Here is a 17,995-nt window from a genome sequence, read left to right as displayed (position 1 = left end):
TCTGAGAGCTGTGCGGGGTTGGTATTATGCATCCTGCAGCAGCCCTGAGGGAGGTGCCATTGTTTTCTCTGCTCCACATGTGGGGAATGCAAGACCCCTCAGCTAGCAAGAGACGAGTTCTGATTCAGAGGCAGTCAGCCAGGTCCTCAGCCACCATCTTTACCACCTCATCACAGGGCATCAGAGTGTCACGGCAAGGCAAGGTCAAGAGAATTCACTGGAGAAGATATCACATGATGTTATATGGCTTACCACAGCCCGCATCTGGTCAGTTTGCTGAACACCTCTTTACTAAGTATTGTCAGGCACACAGGGGAGAGCAGAGACGGGCAGCTTTTAGTTTCACCCTCTTGAACAGTCATCAGAAAACAGACTTTTTTTTTTTGAGGTGGAGTCTCGCGCTGTCGCCCAGGCTGGAGTGCAGTGGCATGATCTCGGCTCACTGCAAGCTCCGCCTGCCATGTTCACGCCATTCTCCTGCCTCAGCCTCCCAAGTAGCTGGGACTACAGGCGCCCGCCACCACGCCCGGCTAATTTTTTGTATTTTTAGTAGAGACGGGGTTTCATTGTGTTAGCCAGGATGGTCTCAACCTCCTGACCTGGGGATCCGCCTGCCTCGGCCTCCCAAAGTGCTGGGATTACAGACGTGAACCACCGCGCCCCACAGAAAACAGGCATTTGTGAGTGGTTAAATGATCTGGCAATAGTTCGAGGAAGAAAAGCACTTCTTCCTATACGTAGGTCTGAGTGCCTTCAACAAATCATATTTTAATTATATTTGAACAAAATGAATCCATAAGAAAGCCTATAAAACTACACTGAGTTCAAGTACCAGAATTCGTCACGTGTCACCCTAGGACTTCTTTCCCTCCAAGCACGCTGTCCCTTGACCCTTTTTATTGAAATGAGATGGTAATGGAAGGACTTCAAGAAGCAAAAACAGTCTCTTGAGACAGAGAAAAGGGTTTCTTTACTTCCTAAGGAATGTAGCGCCTGCAACGCCCAGATATGACTCGTACAGCATTGCCCTTTGCATAGAAAAGAAGCCGTGTACAAGTTCAGATGGTCCAGAGCCCCAGGTCCAGCTCAGCTCAGCCGAGAGTGGAGGAGCCGATGCAGCTGCTTCCACCAAAGCCTCACGGCACAGCAGAGCCCTGCCCCAAGTGTGTGGGGAAGTGGGTGTGGCAGAGTGACCTCTTCATCTGACTTCCTCAGGGCAGAAAATAAATGCCAGCTGTGACAATGACAGATCTCACCTTGTCTGGGATACCAAGGATCGGGTTTCTTGGAGAAACACAAGGCAAGTAAGCATGATTTCTAAGCAAGGGGCCGGGGCAAGGGATTCACATTCTTCCCTGTGCTGAGGAACAGCCTGTCTTTCCTTTGAAATGGGCAGAGCAGTGGGCATCTCTTACTCTCTGGCACAACAGTGATCAGTCTATGAGATGGGAATGTTAGCCATGCTGTCACCCAGCATATTCATTCCCTACTTTGCTCTCAAATTCCCACAAACTCAACAGCTTAAAACAGGCTTAGAGCTTTGGTTCTGGTGGTCAGAAGTCCAAGACGGGTTTCCTGGGGCTAAAATCAGGGCAGCTGGGCACGGTGGCTCACACCTCTAATCCCAGCACTTTGGGAGGCCAAGGCAGGAGGATCACTTGAGGAGTTTGAGACCAGCCTGGATAACACAGAGAGGTCCCATTTCTACAAAAAATTAAAAAATAACTAGCTGGACATGGTGCCATGCACCTGTGTACTCAAAGGCTGAGGCAGGAGGATCGCTCGAGTTCAGGAGGTCGAGGCTGCAGTGAGCTGTGATTGTGTCACTGCACTCCAGTTAGGGTGACAGAGTGAAGCCCTGTCTCTATTTAAAAAAAAAAAAAAAAAGGCTGGGCACAGTGGTTCAGGCCTATAATCCCAGCACTTTGGGAAGCCGAGGCTGGCAGATCACTTGAGGTCAGGAGTTCGAGACCAGCCTGGCCCACATGGCGAAACCCTGTCTGTACTAAAAATACAAAAAAAATTGGCCAGGCGTGGTAGCAGGTGCCTGCAATCCCAGCTACTGGGGAGGCTGAGGCAGGAGAATCGCTTGAATCCAGGAGGCGGAGGTTACATTGAGCTGAAATCACGCCACTGGGCAACAGAGCAAGACTCCATCTCAAAAAAAATTAAATTAAAAAAGTGAGATGGCAGCCACAGTGTTCCCGCAGCCACAGTGTTCCCGCAGCCACAGTGTTCCCGCAGCCACAGTGTTCCCGCAGCCACAGTGTTCCCGCAGCCACAGTGTTCCCGCAGCCACAGTGTTCCCGCAGCCACAGTGTTCCCGCAGCCACAGTGTTCCCGCAGCCGCAGTGTTCCCGCAGCCGCAGTGTTCCCACAGCCGGCTCTGGGGAGAATCCATGTCCTTCCCTTTCCAGCTTCTAGAGGCCCAGCATTCCTTGTCTCATGGCCCAGTAGCACTCCAGCCTCCACTTCCACCCCCTCATCTCCTCCCTCCCTAAGGCCTGCTGCAAGTACTCTGGGAACCCCTGGATAATCCTGAATACTCCTCCCATCTCCAGGTCCTTAATCACGTCTGCAAAGTCCCTTTTGCCATGTAAGGAAGCAGATCCACGGATTCCAGCGGTTAGCACACAGTGGGCGCATCATTTAGCGCACCACGCCCGGCCCTGGTGTCTCGAGGAGGATTCTCCCAAAGGTCTAACGTAACTTGTAGAAAAAGCAGCCGACAAAACGATACAGTTGCTCACTCACTGTCCACAGCGTGCAGCAACCTCCACTCAGGCTTCAGGCAGCCGGCAGCCATGTGGGAAGAATGTTCTGGGCCTGTTGCCTTGGCCGTTGCTGCAGCCAGCCTGCGTGGGCATCTTGAGAGCAGCCTCTCCTGCATTTATGTTTCCCCAGCACCCACGCAGTATCTAAAGCAGTGGGCAGGAGTGAGGAAGGCAGCATCGTCTGCGGTGAGAAACCAACGGGCTCAGAGCGGCTGGGGGCCCAGCATGTGTTTGGCATGGCTCTCCCAGGCAGCACTGAGCCTTCCCTTGTATACACGTGTGTCCTTGCAGGAACCAAAGCAGTCACCTCCCTCAGTAAGGAGTGCTCTTTGAAGGCAAGACCCTTACTGTGCATGTCCAAAGTATGGCTTCCTATAGGCACTCAGGTGTGAATTGAATTGAATTGAAGCTGGTTGAGGATTAGGGCAGAATGTATATATGAAAGCCAAGTTTGTAAAATTTTAATTGTTTAAATCACAATTATTTAAAACTGTCTCCTAAATTTTCAGTCAAGCGTACCTGTTCTATATCATTTTTCACTTACAAGTTTTAAAGACCTATGCTTAACTTTTTTTTTTTTTTTTTTTTTTTTTTAGAGATAGGGTCTTGCTCTGTCACACAGGCTGGAGTGCAGTGATGAAATCACAGCTCAAGACCAGCCTCACCCTCCCTTGTGAAGCATGGTGGCTCATGCCTGTAATCCTGGCGTTTTGGGAGGTCAAGACGAAAGGATCATTTGAGCCTAGGATTTCAAGACCAGCCTGGGCAACATAGCAAGACCCCATCTCTACAAAAACTTAAAATATTTGCTGAACTTGGTGATGTGTACCTGTGTCCCAGCTATTCAAGAGGCTGAGGCAAGATCCCTTGGGCCCAGGAATTCAAGACTGCAGTGAGCTGTGATCGCACCACCGCACTGCAGCTTGGATGGGTGAGACCGTATCCTAAAAAAAAAAAAAAAGATCATCTGTATCATCAGGGTTCTGCAATTTCAGGATAATGTGTCTCCACTTGGTTCTTTTTATTCATTAGATAGATTAGACACTTGATAAGTTTCTTCAACCTGGAAACATATTTCCTTAAATTCCTGGAAACTTTCTTGCATCATTTCTTTGATAATTTTCTCATTATCTTCATAAGTCTCCTGGATTGGTGTTCTAATTTTATTTTTCCTTTCCAATTTAGATTTTTTCCCTTTTATTTTCTGGACAATCTTTTTTTTTTTTTTTTTTTTTTTGAGACAGTCTTGCTCTGTCGCCCAGGCGGGAGTGCAGTGGTGCTATTTCTACTCACTGCAGCCTCTGCCTCCCAGGTTCACCCAAGTAGCTGTGATTACAGGCATGCACTACTCCGCCCGGCTGAGTTTTGTATTTTTAGTATAGATGGGGTTTCACCATGTTGGCCAGTGGCCAGGCTGGTCTTGAACTCCTGACCTCAGGTGATCTGCCAGCCTTGGCCCCTCAAAGTGCTGGGATTACAGGCGTGAGCCACTGCGCCCAGCCTAATCACCTCAGTTTTATATCCCAACCTTTCAGCTGATTTTTTTTCTGTGTTCTTCTTTTGCTGGAGTGCAGTGGCACGATCTCAGCTCACTGCAACCCCCCGTTCCCAGGTTCAACTGATTCTCCTGCCTCAGCCTCCTGAGTAGCTGGGATTACAGGTGCCCGCCACCACACCCAGTGAATTTTTGTATTTTTTTTTAGTAGAGATGGGGTTTCACCATGTTGGCCAGCCTGGTCTCGAACTACTCACCTCAGGTGATGGCCTGCCTTGGCCTCTCAAAGTGCTGGGATTACAGGTGTGAGCCACCGTGCCCGGCCTTCTGTGTTCCTCTATTCTTCATTTCCAAGCATCCCTTCCCAGCTGTTTTTCTCATTCTGAGACCACTCCTCCTTGGTAGTATTCCATTGTTTCATAAGCATAATATCCTTTAAGATCTTAGCTACCTAAATTTGGAAATCTTGTATCTCATATGCTGTTTCTGAGTTAGTTTTTTTCTGTTTATTCATTTGTTTTGGTCTCCTTTTTCTTTCTTTTTTCTTTTCTTTTTTGTTTTGAGACGGAGTCTTGCTCTGTCACCCAGGCTGGAGTGCAGTGGCGTGATCTCGACTCACTGCAAGCTCCGCCTCCCGGGTTCACTCACACCATTCTCCTGCCTCAGCCTCCTGAGTAGCTGGGACTACAGGCGCCCACCACCACACCCAGCTAATTTTTTGTATTTTTAGTAGAGACGGGGTTTCACCGTGGTCTCGATCTCCTGACCTCGTGATCCGCCCGCCTTGGCCGCCCAAAGTGCTGAGATTACAGGCGTGAGCCACCGCACCCGGCCTTGGTCTTTTTTTCTTTTTAGAGACAGGGTCTTGCCCTGTTACCCAGGCTGAACTGCAGTAGCTATTCACAGATCTCACTCATCAGCATGGGAGTTCTGACCTGCTCCATTTCCACCTGGGCTGATTCACTCCTCCTTAGGCAACCTAGTGCTCTGCTTCTCCCAGGACATCACCACAGTGGTGCATTAAGCGTGGATATCCAACTAGCAAAGCACACTACAGCCCCGAACTCCTGGGCTCAAGCAATTCTCTCACCTCAGCCTCCCCAGCAGCTGGGACTACGCGGGTGTACCACTATGCCCGGCTCTATCTTTCTTGACTAGGATTTCCTCAAATGTCTGTTGATCCTTGGTGGTTCATTAATTTTTAAGAATCTGTGCTACTAAGACATTCTTTGGAAGCTTAGTGTGGGCTGCACATGTTAAATGGTGCCTTCACTGTAGGCCAAGCAAGCAGAGACCCACTTTTGTTGCGGATTGCACGTTATCAAAAAGTGGGGTGTAAGGCCGGGTGCAGTGGCTCATGCCTGTAATCCCAGCACTTTGGGAGGCCAAGGTGGGAGGATCACTTGAGCCCAGGAGTTCAAGGTCTCTCTTTTTTACTGGGCAACACAAACCCATGTCTCTACAGAAAATACAGAAATTAGTGGAGTATGGTGGCACATGCCTGTAGTTCCAGTTACTCTGGAGGCTGAGGCAGGGGAATCACTTGAGCCCAGGAGTTGGAGGCTGCAGTGAGCTGTGATTGCACCATTGCACTCCAGCCTGGGCAGCAGAGTGAGACCCTGTCTCTTAAGAAAAAAAAAAAAAAACAGTAAAAAAAACTTTTTTTTTTTTTTTCCAGACAGAGTCTCGCACTGTTGCCTGGGCTAGAGTGCAGTGACACAATCTCAGCTCACTGCAACCTCCGCCTCCTGGGTTTAAGTGATTCTCCTGCCTCAGCCTCCCAAGTGTGGGATTACAGGCACCCACCATCACACCCAGCTCATTTTTTCTATTTTTAGTAGAGATGGGGTTTCACCATGTTGGCCAGGCTGGTCTCGAACTCCTGACCTCGTGATTTGCCCACCTCGGCCTTCCAAAGTGCTGGGATTACAGGCGTGAGCCACTGTGGCCCAGCCCATTTTTTTTTTTTTTTTTTTTTTTGAGACAGAGTCTCACTCTGTTGCCCAGGCTGGAGTGCAGTGGCACAATCTCGGCTTACTGCAGCATCCCGTTTTCAAGCGATTCTCCTGGCTCAGCCTCCTGAGTAGCTGGGATTACCAGTGTGCGCCACTATACCCTAATTTTTTGTATTTTTAGTAGAGATGGGGTTTCACTGTGTTGGCCAGGCTGGTCTCCAACTCCTGACCTCAAGTGATCAGCCTGCCTCAGCCTCTCAAAGTGCTGGGATAACAGGCATGAGCCACTGCTCCTGGCGTAAAAAAATACATTAAAAAAAAAAATTTTTTTTCTTGGGCTGGTCAGTTTTCACACAGGAATCCTTTAGTTCTTGTCGGGGCATTGGAGGAAGGGTGGTGGTGGTAGCTGAGCATGGAATGAGCCTAGTGGCCAACATTCTTGTGACTAACCGGATGAAAGGGATTAGAGGTCCTACTCTTCCTTATGTGAACTCCGTATAATCCCGTCTTTATTACTGCATCCCGATCCGAGCTATGCTTGGTGTCCTCAAATCCAGAATCCTCCTGTTCAAGTCCCCTGGAATGGCCTTTCTCTTAGTGCTCCACGGTGATGAAAGTGAGCTAATCCCCTGAACATATGCGTGAGAAAGGAAATGTGGAAGGCAACCTTTTCCTCTAAATGCTCCTGCTTTCAGTCCCACAGCTCTCAGACAGGAGGCTAGCGCTGCCAACTCCCAGACTCTTCCAGACTCACTGGATTAAATGAACTTGCTTCTTGGTTTCCTTCTAAATAGGCACTGGTGTTCCATTTTCTCAGGTTGATAAAGATCTGATTTCCAGTTTTCAAACTTTTGTTAACTGATTTATCTGCTGTCATTTCTTTTTTTTTTTTTTTTTTGAGACGGAGTCTCACTCTGTCGCCCAGGCTGGAGTGCAGTGGCCGGATCTCAGCTCACTGCAACCTCCGCCTCCCAGGTTTACGCCATTCTCCTGCGTCAGCCTCCCAAGTAGCTGGGACTACAGGCGCCCGCCACCTCGCCCAGCTAGTTTTTTGTATTTTTTAGTAGAGACGGGGTTTCACCGAGTTAGCCAGGGTGGTCTCGATCTCCTGACCTCGTGATCCACCCGTCTCGGCCTCCCAAAGTGCTGGGATTACAGGCTTGAGCCACCGCGCCCGGCCCTTTTTTTAAAAATTATTTATTTATTTTATTTATTTTTGAGACGGAGCCTTGCTCTGTCGCCCAGGCTGGAGTGCAGTGGTCTGATCTTGGCTCACTGCAAGCTCCGCCTCTCAGGTTCACGCCATTCTCCTGCCTCAGCCTCCCGGTAGCTGGGACTACAGGCGCCCGCCACCTCTCCTGGCTAATTTTTTTGTATTTTTAGTAGAGACGGGGTTTCACCGTTAGCCAGGATGGTCTCGATCTCCTGACCTCGTGATCCACCCGCCTCGGCCTCCCAAAGTGCGGAGATTACAGGCGTGAGCCACCGCGCCTGGCCCTGTCGTTTCTTCTTATGGACTCAACTATGTCCTTGTGGATTTTCCATTTTGTTTTTTATTTTTTAGCTGGAGTGCAAGTGGTGCGATCTCAGCTCACTGCAGCCTCTGCCTCTCCAGTTCCAGAGATTCTCCTGCCTCAGCCTCCTGGGTAGTTGGGATTACAGGCGTGTACCACCACGCCTGGCTAATTTTTGTATTTTTAGTAGAGACGGGGTTTCACCATGTTGGCCAGGCTGGTTTCAAATTCCTGACCTCGGGTGATCCACCCGCCTCGGCTTCCCAAAGTGCTGGGATTACAGACATGAACCACTGAACCTGGCCAATTTTTTTGTTTTTTTTCAGACAGAGTCTCGCTCTGTCACCCAGACTGGAGTACAGAGGCACGATCCTGGCTCACTGCAACCTCTGCCTCCCGGGTTCAAGCGATTATCCTACCTCAGGCTCCTGAGTAGCGGGGAATACAGGCGCACACCACCATGCCAGGCTAATTTTTTTGTATTTTCAGTAGTGAGGGAGTTTCACCATGTTGGTCAGGCTGGTCTCGAACTCCTGACCTCAGGTGATCCACCCACCTTGGCCTCCCAAAGTGCTGGGATTACAGGCGTGAGCCACTGCGCCTGGCCCAATTTTCCTTTTTTTATATTATTTATTTTTTTTTGAGACAGGGCAAGCGTCCAGCAATGGGTAAGCGGTGGGGTCGGTCGACACAGGGAGCGCTCGTCCCCCTGGAAGGAAACCCAGGCTCTAACGCGGTCCCTCTGAGGACCCTGCTAAGCGAAACGCGCCGGCCACAGAGGGACTGCCCCGCAGGAGAGGCCGGGACCAGAAGTAACAGCCCGGCCGAACCTGAACGCACTTCATGCCGCTTCAACCGCACACGCAGGAACGGCGCCGACGGAAAAATTTATTTCGGGTTCTGCCACCAAAAACATATCATTTAAACAAATCCGCCGCGGTTCCCCAGCTCCCGTAACCCAGGGCCCTAAGTTCTCCTCCGCGTCTCCGCCCCTCACCCAGCCCTGGGCCTGGGCAGGCGCTTCCGGTGCGGAACCTTCTGGAAAGCACCGCGCCGCCCTCCCAGCGTCCCTACAGCCCCGCCCGCACCTGCGCGAACCGGCGTTCGCGAGCACCAGTGACGGGACGGAAGAGTGACGGGGCGGGCGGCTCCGCGAAAACACCCCTTAGCTGAAGGCTGCCCCGCGCCCCGCCGCGCCCCAGGAGGCGGGACTTCCGCCCCCGCCTCCCGGAAGCGGCTGCCCGGGGAAGTGTGTCCCTCGCGGAGCGCCGTCGGGGCCGTGGGCGCCTGCGCGGGCCGGCGCGGGAGCGGGCGGCATGGCGTTCCGGCAGGCGCTGCAGCTGGCGGCCTGCGGGCTGGCCGGGGGCTCGGCCGCCGTGCTCTTCTCGGCCGTGGCTGTAGGGAAGCCGCGCGCGGGCGGGGACGCGGAGCCACGCCCGGCTGAGCCGCCGGCCTGGGCGGGGGGCGCGCGGCCGGGCCCTGGCGTCTGGGACCCCAACTGGGACAGGTGCGCTCGGGGCTGGGGTCGGGATGGGGGTCAGGGCTGGTGTTGCCGTTGGGATCGGGATCGGGACCAGGACCAGGGTCGGGATCGGGACCAGGTTCAAGGTTGCAATCGAGTCGGCATCTGGGGTCGCCGTCCGCTTCCCCCGGCGAAGGAACCGCCTTCCGGGGCCGCTCTGCGCTGAGGGCTCTGGGGGCGGCGCGCCCTTCCCGCCGGCTTCTGTGGGCCGAGCTCCGCCTACTCGTTGCCCTTCTCTCCGCCCCTGCGAGTCCGCCGTGGGTGCCGTCGCCGGAGCGCGGGCCGGGGCGAGGCTGGGGTGGAAGCCGGGCATCCTCCAGGGGCGTTTGCAGGAGCGCGCCCGTGAGCCGCGTGCGGTTAATGAGCGTTTGAAATATGGCCCTTGTGATTCCTGAAGGGAATGCTTAGTTTACGTCAATTTAAACTTAAGCAGGGCCGGGTGCGGTAGCTCACGCTTGTAATCCGGGCGTTTGGGAGGCCGAGGCCGGAGCATCGCTTGAGCCCAGGAAGTTGAAACCGGCCTGGGCAACATAGGGAGACCCCCATCTCTACAAAAAATACAAAATAAGTTAGCCGAGCGAGGTGGCGCGCGCCTGTGGTCCCAGCTACTCGGGAGGCTGAGGCAGGAGGATCCCTTGAGTCCAGGGGTCCCAGGCTGCAGTGTGAGCCGAGATCCCGCCACTTCACTCCAGCCTAAGCAACAGAGCCTGTCTCAAAGGAAAAAAAAAAATAGTGCAGGTTTTTAACATTGGTTATGTGTTGAAATAGTATTTTTAGCATATTGAATTAAAAGTATGATCGAAATTCACCTGTTTCTTTTTAATGTTGCTGTTAGAAAATGTATAATTTTCACATGTTGCTGGCATTCTGTTTCTGTCGGCCAGGACTGCTCTCGAGGCAAGGATGGTTTGCCCAGTCCTAACTGCTCCTTATACTCAGTACTCTGAGAAGAGGGCACAGAATTATACTACTGTGGTTGTGTTAAGTACTTTATATTAATTTTTTTCTTTTGTTAACCTTATTTCCTCTATTATTAGCATCATACACTAAGCGTGGTGTATATATCAAAATTAACGAGTCGTAACCCATACATTATTACTAAGGTTCATGCTTCACTGAGATTTCCTCAGCTTTTACCTGCTGTTCTGTTCTAGGATCCCACACGACAAGCAGTCTTCATGCCTCCTCAGGCACGTTTTGGCGGTGACAATTTCTCAGACTTGTTTCGATGATCATCACTGTTTGAGGCGTCCTGGTCAGGGGTTTTATAGAAGGTTCCTCAACTGAGATTTGTCTGAAGATTTTCTCATGATTAGATGGGAGTTGTATTCTTTTCTGTCTTTTCTTCTTTTCTGTTTGAGATGGATTTTCGCTCTTGTTTCCCAGGCTAGAGTGCAATGGCGCAATCTCGGCTCACTGCAACCTCCACCTCCCGGGTTCAAGCGATTCTCCTGGCTCAGCCTCCCGAGTAGCTGGGATTACAGGCATGCACCACCACGCCAGCTAATTTTGTGTTTTTAGTAGAGACGGGGTTTCTCCATGTCGGTCAGGTTGGTCTTGAAATCCCGACCTCAGGGGATCCACCCACCTCGGCCTCTGAAAGTGCTGGGATTACAGGCATGAGCCACCATGCCCAGCCCATTAAATTCTTTTTTAAAAATCAGTAAAATATTCTGAATTTCTTAGGCCTTTTTAAGGAAAGAGATTAATCTAAGGTTAAAGAACTTGAAATAGGTTGGGTGCAGTGGCTCACACCTGTAATCCCAGCACTTTGAGAGGCTGAGGTAGGCGGATCACTTGAGGTCAGGAGTTCAAGACCACCCTGGCCAACATGGTGAAAGTCTTTTAGTAAAGTCTGTCTTTACTAAAAATACAAAAAAATTAACCAGGCATGGTGGCACACACCTGTAGTCCCAGCTGCTCAGGAGGCTGAGGCAGGAGAATCACTTGAATCCAGGAGGTGGAGGCTGCAGTGAGCCCAGATTGTGCCACTGCACTCCAGCCTGGGCGACAGAGTGAGACTCTGTCTCAAAAAAAAAAACAGCCTGTAATCCCAGCACTTTGGGAGGCCGAGACGGGCGGATCACGAGGTCAGGAGATCGAGACCATCCTGGCTAACACGGTGAAACCCCGTCTCTACTAAAAAAAAAAAAAATACAAAAACTAGCCGGGCGAGGTGGCGGGCGCCTGTAGTCCCAGCTACTCAGGAGGCTGAGGCAGGAGCATGGCGTAAACCCGGGAGGCGGAGCTTGCAGTGAGCTGAGATCTGGCCACTGCACTCCAGTCCGGGCGACAGAGCGAGACTCCGCCTCAAAAAAAAAAAAAAACAAAAAAAAAAACAAAAAAAAAACAAAAAAACTTGAAGTAGAACCGGGAACTGAGCCCAGCCTTTCTCTTTTAAGCAGGTGTTCTGTATTTGCTTGCCATGTCTGGGGAGAAGTGAATTGGGCCTTGTGGGCTGGGAAAGGCTCATACAGACAGAAGGCATGAGCAACTGCAGGAAGGTGCTAGAAGACAGCATGTTTCCTCTTGAGTCTCATGTGTCCATGCTGTAAAGTTCCAGAGCCTCATCTGGTGAAATCTCCAGCTTCTTCCTGGAGGTCTCATGCAGTGCATGGCTTCCTGTCTCTGTGCCTATGGCTCCCAAATATTTTCTCTGGCTCACCCTGACTCCCCCATACCTGCCAATTTGAGTCTTGGCCTGGTTTATGACAGGCCCCCAGGTCAGCGCAGCCTGAACAGAGCCCTTGAGTCACGACGGTGCCCTTCCACAACTTCCTTTTCTGCCACTGTCTCTGAGTAAATACCAGCAGGTTCCACTTTTGCTATTCCCAGCTCTGCCCTGTTGAACTTTTTTTGTTGCTCTTCAGACAGGGTCTCGCTCTGTTGCCCAGGCTGGAGCACAGTGCACTGCAGTGGCAAGATCATGGCTCCCTCCCAGGCTCAAGTGATCCTCCCACCTCAGCCTCCTGAGCAGCTGGGACTACAGCTGCGGACCACCTTGCCCAGCTAACTTTTTAATTTAATATTTTTGTAGAGACAGGGCACCCCTATGTTGCCCAGGCTGGTCTTGAACTCCTGGGCTTCAGTGATCTGACCTCCCAAAATGCTGGGATCTGCTCTTTTTCAGATTCCAGCAGCTCTGGAACAGGACTTCATAATGGGAATGGTTTCTTCCTCGCTATCTGATGTGACAGTCACTATCCCATGTGGCTGCTGAGTGTTTGTTTATTTTCTGACGTGGAGTCTGGCTGCGTCGCCCAGGCTGGAATGCAGTGGTGCAATCTCAGCTCTTTGCACCCTCCGCCTCCCGGGTTCAAGCGATTCTCCTGCCTCAGCCTCCCAAGTAGCTGGGATTTCAGGTCTGTGCCACCAAGCCCGGCTGATTTTTTCCATTTTTAGTAGAGATGGGATTTTGCCATGTAGGCCAGGCTAGTCTCGAACTCCTGACCTCAGTTGATCTGCCCGCCTCAGCCTCCCAAATGCTGGGATTACAGGTGTGAGCCACTGCACCCGGTCCTGAGGGTCTAAAATGTGCTTAGTATGACTGAGGACATGATGTTTTCATTTTATTTAATTTTGCTTAAATTTTTAATTGAAACATCCTCATAGCTGGTGGCTGCTGTTGGGCATTGCAGTTCTAGGCTCTGCTGAAGCATCATGGTCAGGGAGGCTGTCCTGGTCCCGCGGACACTTCCCACCTGCCCACGCATAGCCAATGTCCTCCTTCCTAGCCTGGCGTTTTCCGTACCCACAGGTGCATTCTGGGTGGTCTGTCTTCTGCCTCTCCTTATTAGATGCACAGGGCTTTGCTTATCTGTTGTGCTTTTCAGCACATAACGCAGAACAGGCCTGGAACTAGCTTTGTGGGAGGGAGAGTAGCGGTATGCTCAGAGAGGCCTCCCCAGGCTCTGCCGAGGTCCTTGTCTTCTCTCCATGCTCTTCCCAAATAGTCTGACAATCTGGAAAGAACATCTTGTCAGAAAAACTCAAACTTGGGAACAGAGGTCACCAGGACCTATCTTGTATTTCAACATCAGGCGAGAACCGCTGTCTCTGATCAACCTGCGGAAGAGGAATGTGGAATCTGGGGAAGAAGAGCTGGCGTCCAAGCTGGACCACTACAAAGCCAAGGCCACACGGCACATCTTCCTCATCAGGCACTCCCAGTACCATGTGGATGGCTCCCTGGAGAAGGACCGCACTCTGACCCCGCTGGGTATGTGGCAAGTCAGACCCTCTGCGACCCCCTGGGTGTGTGACGGGGTCAGACCCTCCGGGGACGCCCTTGGGGATGTGACAGGTGCATATCCTCTGCTGGTGCCTTGGTTACGTGACTGGATGCAGCTCCTCTGCAGACCCCTTCAGTCAGCTTTCTTGAAAGTGTTTGGGGCACTGGGTCTCCTGGGGCCCATGTCTGAGGCCATCACCCCTGAATCACACATTGACATTACCAGTAACTGTCTGCTGAACTTGGGAAGAAGACAAGCTTTTAAAAACGTCTTTACCTTGGCCAGGCGTGGTGGCTCACACCTGTAATCCCAACACTTTGGGAGGCCAAGGCAGGCGGATCACCCGAGGTCAGGAGTTCGAGACCAGCCTGGCCAACACGGCGAAACCTCGTCTCCTGTAAACATACAAAAATTAGCCAGGTGTGGTGGCAGGCAGCCGTAATCCCAGCTACTCAGGAGGCTGAGGCAGAATTGCTTGACCCTGGGAGGTGGAGGTTCCAGTGAGCCAAGATTGCACCACTGCACTCTAGCCTAGGTGACGGAGCAAGATTCCATCTCAAAAAAAAAAAAAAAAGTCCTTACCTTTTAGCAAATGTTGGACCTATCTTGTTTGCATGAGACCAAATTCGGTGCATATTCTAGCAGGGGTTTTGTGCCTGCTCGACGCCTTGGAAAGCCGCATAGCTTGTGCCCTCAGCTGCTCACCTGGACCTGCTGCCAAAGACCCTTCTCTTCTGCACTCACAGGCCTGCTGCCTGGCGTCTGCTTTTTTTTTTTTTTTTTTCTTCTTCTTCAGAGAGAGTCCTGCTTTGTTGCCCAGGCTGGAGTGCAGATGTGATCATGGCCCACTGCATGGGTTCAAGCGATTCTCCTGCCTCAGCCTCCCAAGTAGCTGGGATTACAGGTGCCCACCACCACAGGTGGCCTTTTTTTTTTTTTTTTTTTTTTTTTTTTTGTATTTTTAGTAGAGACAGGGTTTCACCATATTGGCCAGGCTGGTCTCAAACTCCTGACCTTGTGATCCGCCCGCCTTGGCCTCCCAAAGTGCTGGGATGACAGGTGTGAGCCACTGCGCTCAGCCTGGCATCTGTCTCTCAATGCCCTGGTCAACAGGCAGGACACGATCCCGCCTGTCCCCACTGGCAGACGCTGCATAGACAGCGCCCAGAAGGGTCCTTCCACCCTGTCCTTGTGTTCCTGTGCAGGTGGATCTGCAGGAGAGATGCCTAGAGAAGGAAATGTGGGATAGGCTAAGGTAGAGTTTACACTTTGAAAAGTTCTTTAAATGGGATAGTGTCTGTTCATGCACATATTAAAAGTTCAGATGGTAAAAATGTGCAGGGCTGTCCTCCACAGATGCTCCCTCAGCCCCCAGAACTGTCGCGGCTGCTTGTATAGAAAGTGGAGTGACAGACGCAGCTGTGGCTGCATCCAGTGGACTCGGCCTTCCCGAGGGCCTTTTCACCTGGATGCCAAAGCTCACAAGAGAAAAGGTGCCTGCACTGGTGTCCGGCCCCCATGTAGCAGCTCGGGATGTTCAGGTCCTGCTCTGTTGGCCTCCGTCATGGCGTGTGCCTGGTGGACCCTGAGGCTCAGGTTTTGGGCATAGTTAAGTGAGGGTGAGGAGAGGACTCAGAAACCACCAGCCACTGTCCGTTTTCCTGCCATTGATGGAATCGGATGCTTTTTTTTTTTCCTGTATGGGGGTGAAGACAGTTGAGTGCCAGCCCCTCAGGCCCAAGCCTAGGGAGGGCAGGAGCCATGGGATGCACTTGCTGACTGATGCGGGCTCGTGCTTGTGGGTGGAGGAGGGCGCGTTTGCGGGCGGAGGAGGGGATGCGGGTGCGGCACTGTGTGTGTCACCCTCCAGGTCGGGAGCAGGCTGAACTCACTGGGCTCCGCCTCGCAAGCTTGGGGTTGAAGTTTAATAAAATCGTCCATTCCTCTATGACCCGCGCCATAGAGACCACTGATATCATCAGCCGGCACCTGCCAGGTAAGTGCTGGGCACGGGGCCTCCATGCTTGCAGCAGTGGACGGCTCGTGGCAGGGCCCCGGCCTGAGCTCCTGGCCACTGGGAGGTCACAGCATCTCCGCCGGCAGGGCCGCCGCACCCAGGGCTTCACTGTGCTTCTCCCCAGGCGTCTGCAAAGTCAGCACAGACCTGCTGCGGGAAGGCGCCCCCATCGAGCCAGACCCGCCTGTGTCTCACTGGAAACCAGAAGCTGTGGTAAAACCCCCCCCAGGGAGCAGCTGTGTCACCCCCTGCCTTCCCTGGGCAAAGCAGCCCTGCGGGGCTCACCGTCCACCACATGTCCAGCCGTCCCACGGGCTTCCCCAGGCAGCGATAGGGTCTGTCCTCCTGATGCCCACCTTGCCCGTGGACTTCCACACTGACTGTTCCTCACTCTGCCCCCAGCAGTATTACGAAGACGGAGCCCGGATCGAGGCCGCCTTCCGGAACTACATACATCGCGCAGATGCCAGGCAGGAGGAGGACAGTTATGAGATCTTTATTTGTCACGCCAACGTCATCCGCTACATCGTGTGCAGGTAGGCAGCCACCGTGCTGGTTGTGGCCAAAATAATTTCACACCTAGAGAAAAGCATGGTGCTGTTCCGGCCGGCGCCGCAGGGCAGCCCTGAGGAGGCTTGGGAAGCAGCCTGAGGGTGGCCATGCCACCCGCGTGGGTGGCTCAGAGGCGGTGATGGCAACACCAGGCTTTTCCGCAAATGCGAATTGTGCCTAAGAAGTGCATGAAGATGCCACGGCGGATGGATCTCATCTCCGTTCTTCGCATTTCCAGAAAGGGACCTGTTCCACTAACTGGCTGCTCCCTGTGTTTTTTTTATACGGGAAAAGCAGAAATTAAATTGTGTTTACTCGTAAGAAGTCAGCGTTTTTCTGATTTGTGCAAATCTTGAGTTGGGGTTGGGCCCCTGTCCTAAAGAGGGCAGGTCCCCAAGTGTGATGGCTCGATTCACGTCGATCCCAGCCAGATCCTCCCCGAGAAGCCCCGATTGAAGATAGGAGCAGCTCGGCTTATGTGTACCCAGCCCTGAGGCTGCTCTGAGACCTCTGAGGGGCTCAGCCCCCGTCTGTAAAACAGAGCCCCCTGGCCCAGCCTCTTTTAAGGACAGACCCCCCCCCCGCCCCAGCCCGTTTTAAGAACATAGTCCCCTGGCTCTGGCCCAGCCCATTTATTGATTGATTGATTGATTGATTGATTGATTGAGACAGAGTCTCGCTGTGTTGCCCAAGCTGGAGTGCAATGGCGTGATCTTGGCTCACTGCAAGCTCTGTCTCCTGGGTTCATGCCATTCTCCTTCTTCCTCAGCCTCCTGAGTAGCTGGGACTACTACAGGCGTCCACCACCACGGATGGCCAATGTTTTGTGTTTTTAGTAGAGACGGGGTTTCACTGTGTTGGCCAGTATGGTCTCGATCTCCTGACCTCCTGATCTGCCCGTCTCAGCCTCCCAAAATGCTGAGGTTACAGGTGTGAGCCACCGCGCCCGGCCTAGCCCAGCCCAGCCTGTTTTAAGGACAGAGCCCCCGGCTCTAACTTGCTCTCTCTCTCTTTTTCTCCCCCTCTCTCCCCAGAGCGCTGCAGTTCCCTCCCGAAGGCTGGCTCCGGCTGTCCCTTAACAACGGCAGCATCACCCACCTGGTGATCCGACCCAATGGCCGAGTTGCGCTCAGGACCCTCGGGGACACGGGGTTCATGCCTCCCGACAAGATCACCCGGTCGTGAGGGCACCGCAGGGCTCCGGCCTCTCCTTCCCTCTGTCCTCCCTGCACAGGCCGGACGCACTTACGTTTTGTTCCCGAGGAGACAGGTGGAAAAGTAGAAACAATGCTGCCTCTGGGGAGTGACTTGTGGCCAGGCTGAGAAGGGGAGAGTTGGGATCAGACAGCCTGACTTCTCTGCAGGGTTTCATACCTGACCAGGAACCCCCAGGATGGCGTGGGGTTTAAGGCGAAGACCTTTCATGCAGAAGTCAGGCCTGTTGTGGGGACCTGAACGAGGCCTGACGCAGACCACCACGTGCGCAGCCGCGGCTGACCTGTACCAAGGGTCCATGCTCCGTTGGCAAAACCAGTCAGGCATGAGGGTGACTGAGGCACACGGATGAGGAGGGCACCCAGGTTCTGTTCACAACTCACTTCACCTCATACATCCTTTTAATTTCTTAAAACCCTCTTGTCATTTAAATATTTGTCAATTAAAGATTTTCTGGATGGGCACAGTGGCTCACACCTGTATTCCCAGCTACTCAGGAGGCCAAGGTGGGAGGATCTCTTGAGCCCAGGAGTTTTAAGACCAGCCTGGACAAGGCAACATAGCGAGACCCTGTCTCTACTAAAAATAAAAAAGTTAGCTGGGCGTGGTGGTGGGCATCTATAGTCCCAGCTACTTGGGAGGCTGAGGTGGGTGGATCACTTGGGCCCAGGAGTTGGAAGCTGCGGTGAGCTGTGATTTGTGTCACTACCCTCCAGCCT

At 52.6% G+C, this 17,995-nt stretch overlaps 1 protein-coding gene across 2 annotated transcripts; it reads left to right on the top strand.

Annotated features, from left to right (window-relative positions):
- The first annotated feature begins 8,989 nt into the window (after nucleotides 1-8,989).
- PGAM5 (PGAM family member 5, mitochondrial serine/threonine protein phosphatase) lies at nucleotides 8,990-17,740 on the top strand. Of its 2 annotated transcripts, none has more exons than XM_030939824.1 (6): nucleotides 8,990-9,245; nucleotides 13,301-13,479; nucleotides 15,363-15,488; nucleotides 15,634-15,722; nucleotides 15,915-16,045; nucleotides 17,096-17,740. In XM_030939824.1, the coding sequence occupies exons 1-6, from the start codon at nucleotides 9,055-9,057 to the stop codon at nucleotides 17,244-17,246; spliced, it is 867 nt and encodes a 288-aa protein (XP_030795684.1). In that variant the 5' UTR covers nucleotides 8,990-9,054; the 3' UTR covers nucleotides 17,247-17,740. The 2 variants fall into 2 exon arrangements, with proteins under 2 accessions (XP_030795684.1, XP_030795683.1); XM_030939823.1 differs by having other exon boundaries at nucleotides 15,912-16,045.
- Nucleotides 17,741-17,995: the final 255 nt, after the last annotated feature.

The sequence above is a fragment of the Rhinopithecus roxellana genome, chromosome 10 (genome assembly GCF_007565055.1).
Source record: "Rhinopithecus roxellana isolate Shanxi Qingling chromosome 10, ASM756505v1, whole genome shotgun sequence".
Taxonomy (NCBI): domain Eukaryota; kingdom Metazoa; phylum Chordata; class Mammalia; order Primates; family Cercopithecidae; genus Rhinopithecus; species Rhinopithecus roxellana.
This window is presented reverse-complemented; position numbering and strand designations above follow the sequence as displayed.

Bases quoted from the DNA above. Each gene is read 5' to 3' on its own strand.
- PGAM5 (XM_030939823.1), top strand. From the start codon at position 9,055: ATGGCGTTCCGGCAGGCGCTGCAGCTGGCGGCCTGCGGGCTGGCCGGG. The intron at 9,246-13,300 runs GTGCGCTCGGGG...TTTCAACATCAG, and splicing joins TGGGACCCCAACTGGGACAG to GCGAGAACCGCTGTCTCTGA. The intron at 15,723-15,911 runs GTAAAACCCCCC...CTCTGCCCCCAG, and splicing joins ACTGGAAACCAGAAGCTGTG to CAGTATTACGAAGACGGAGC.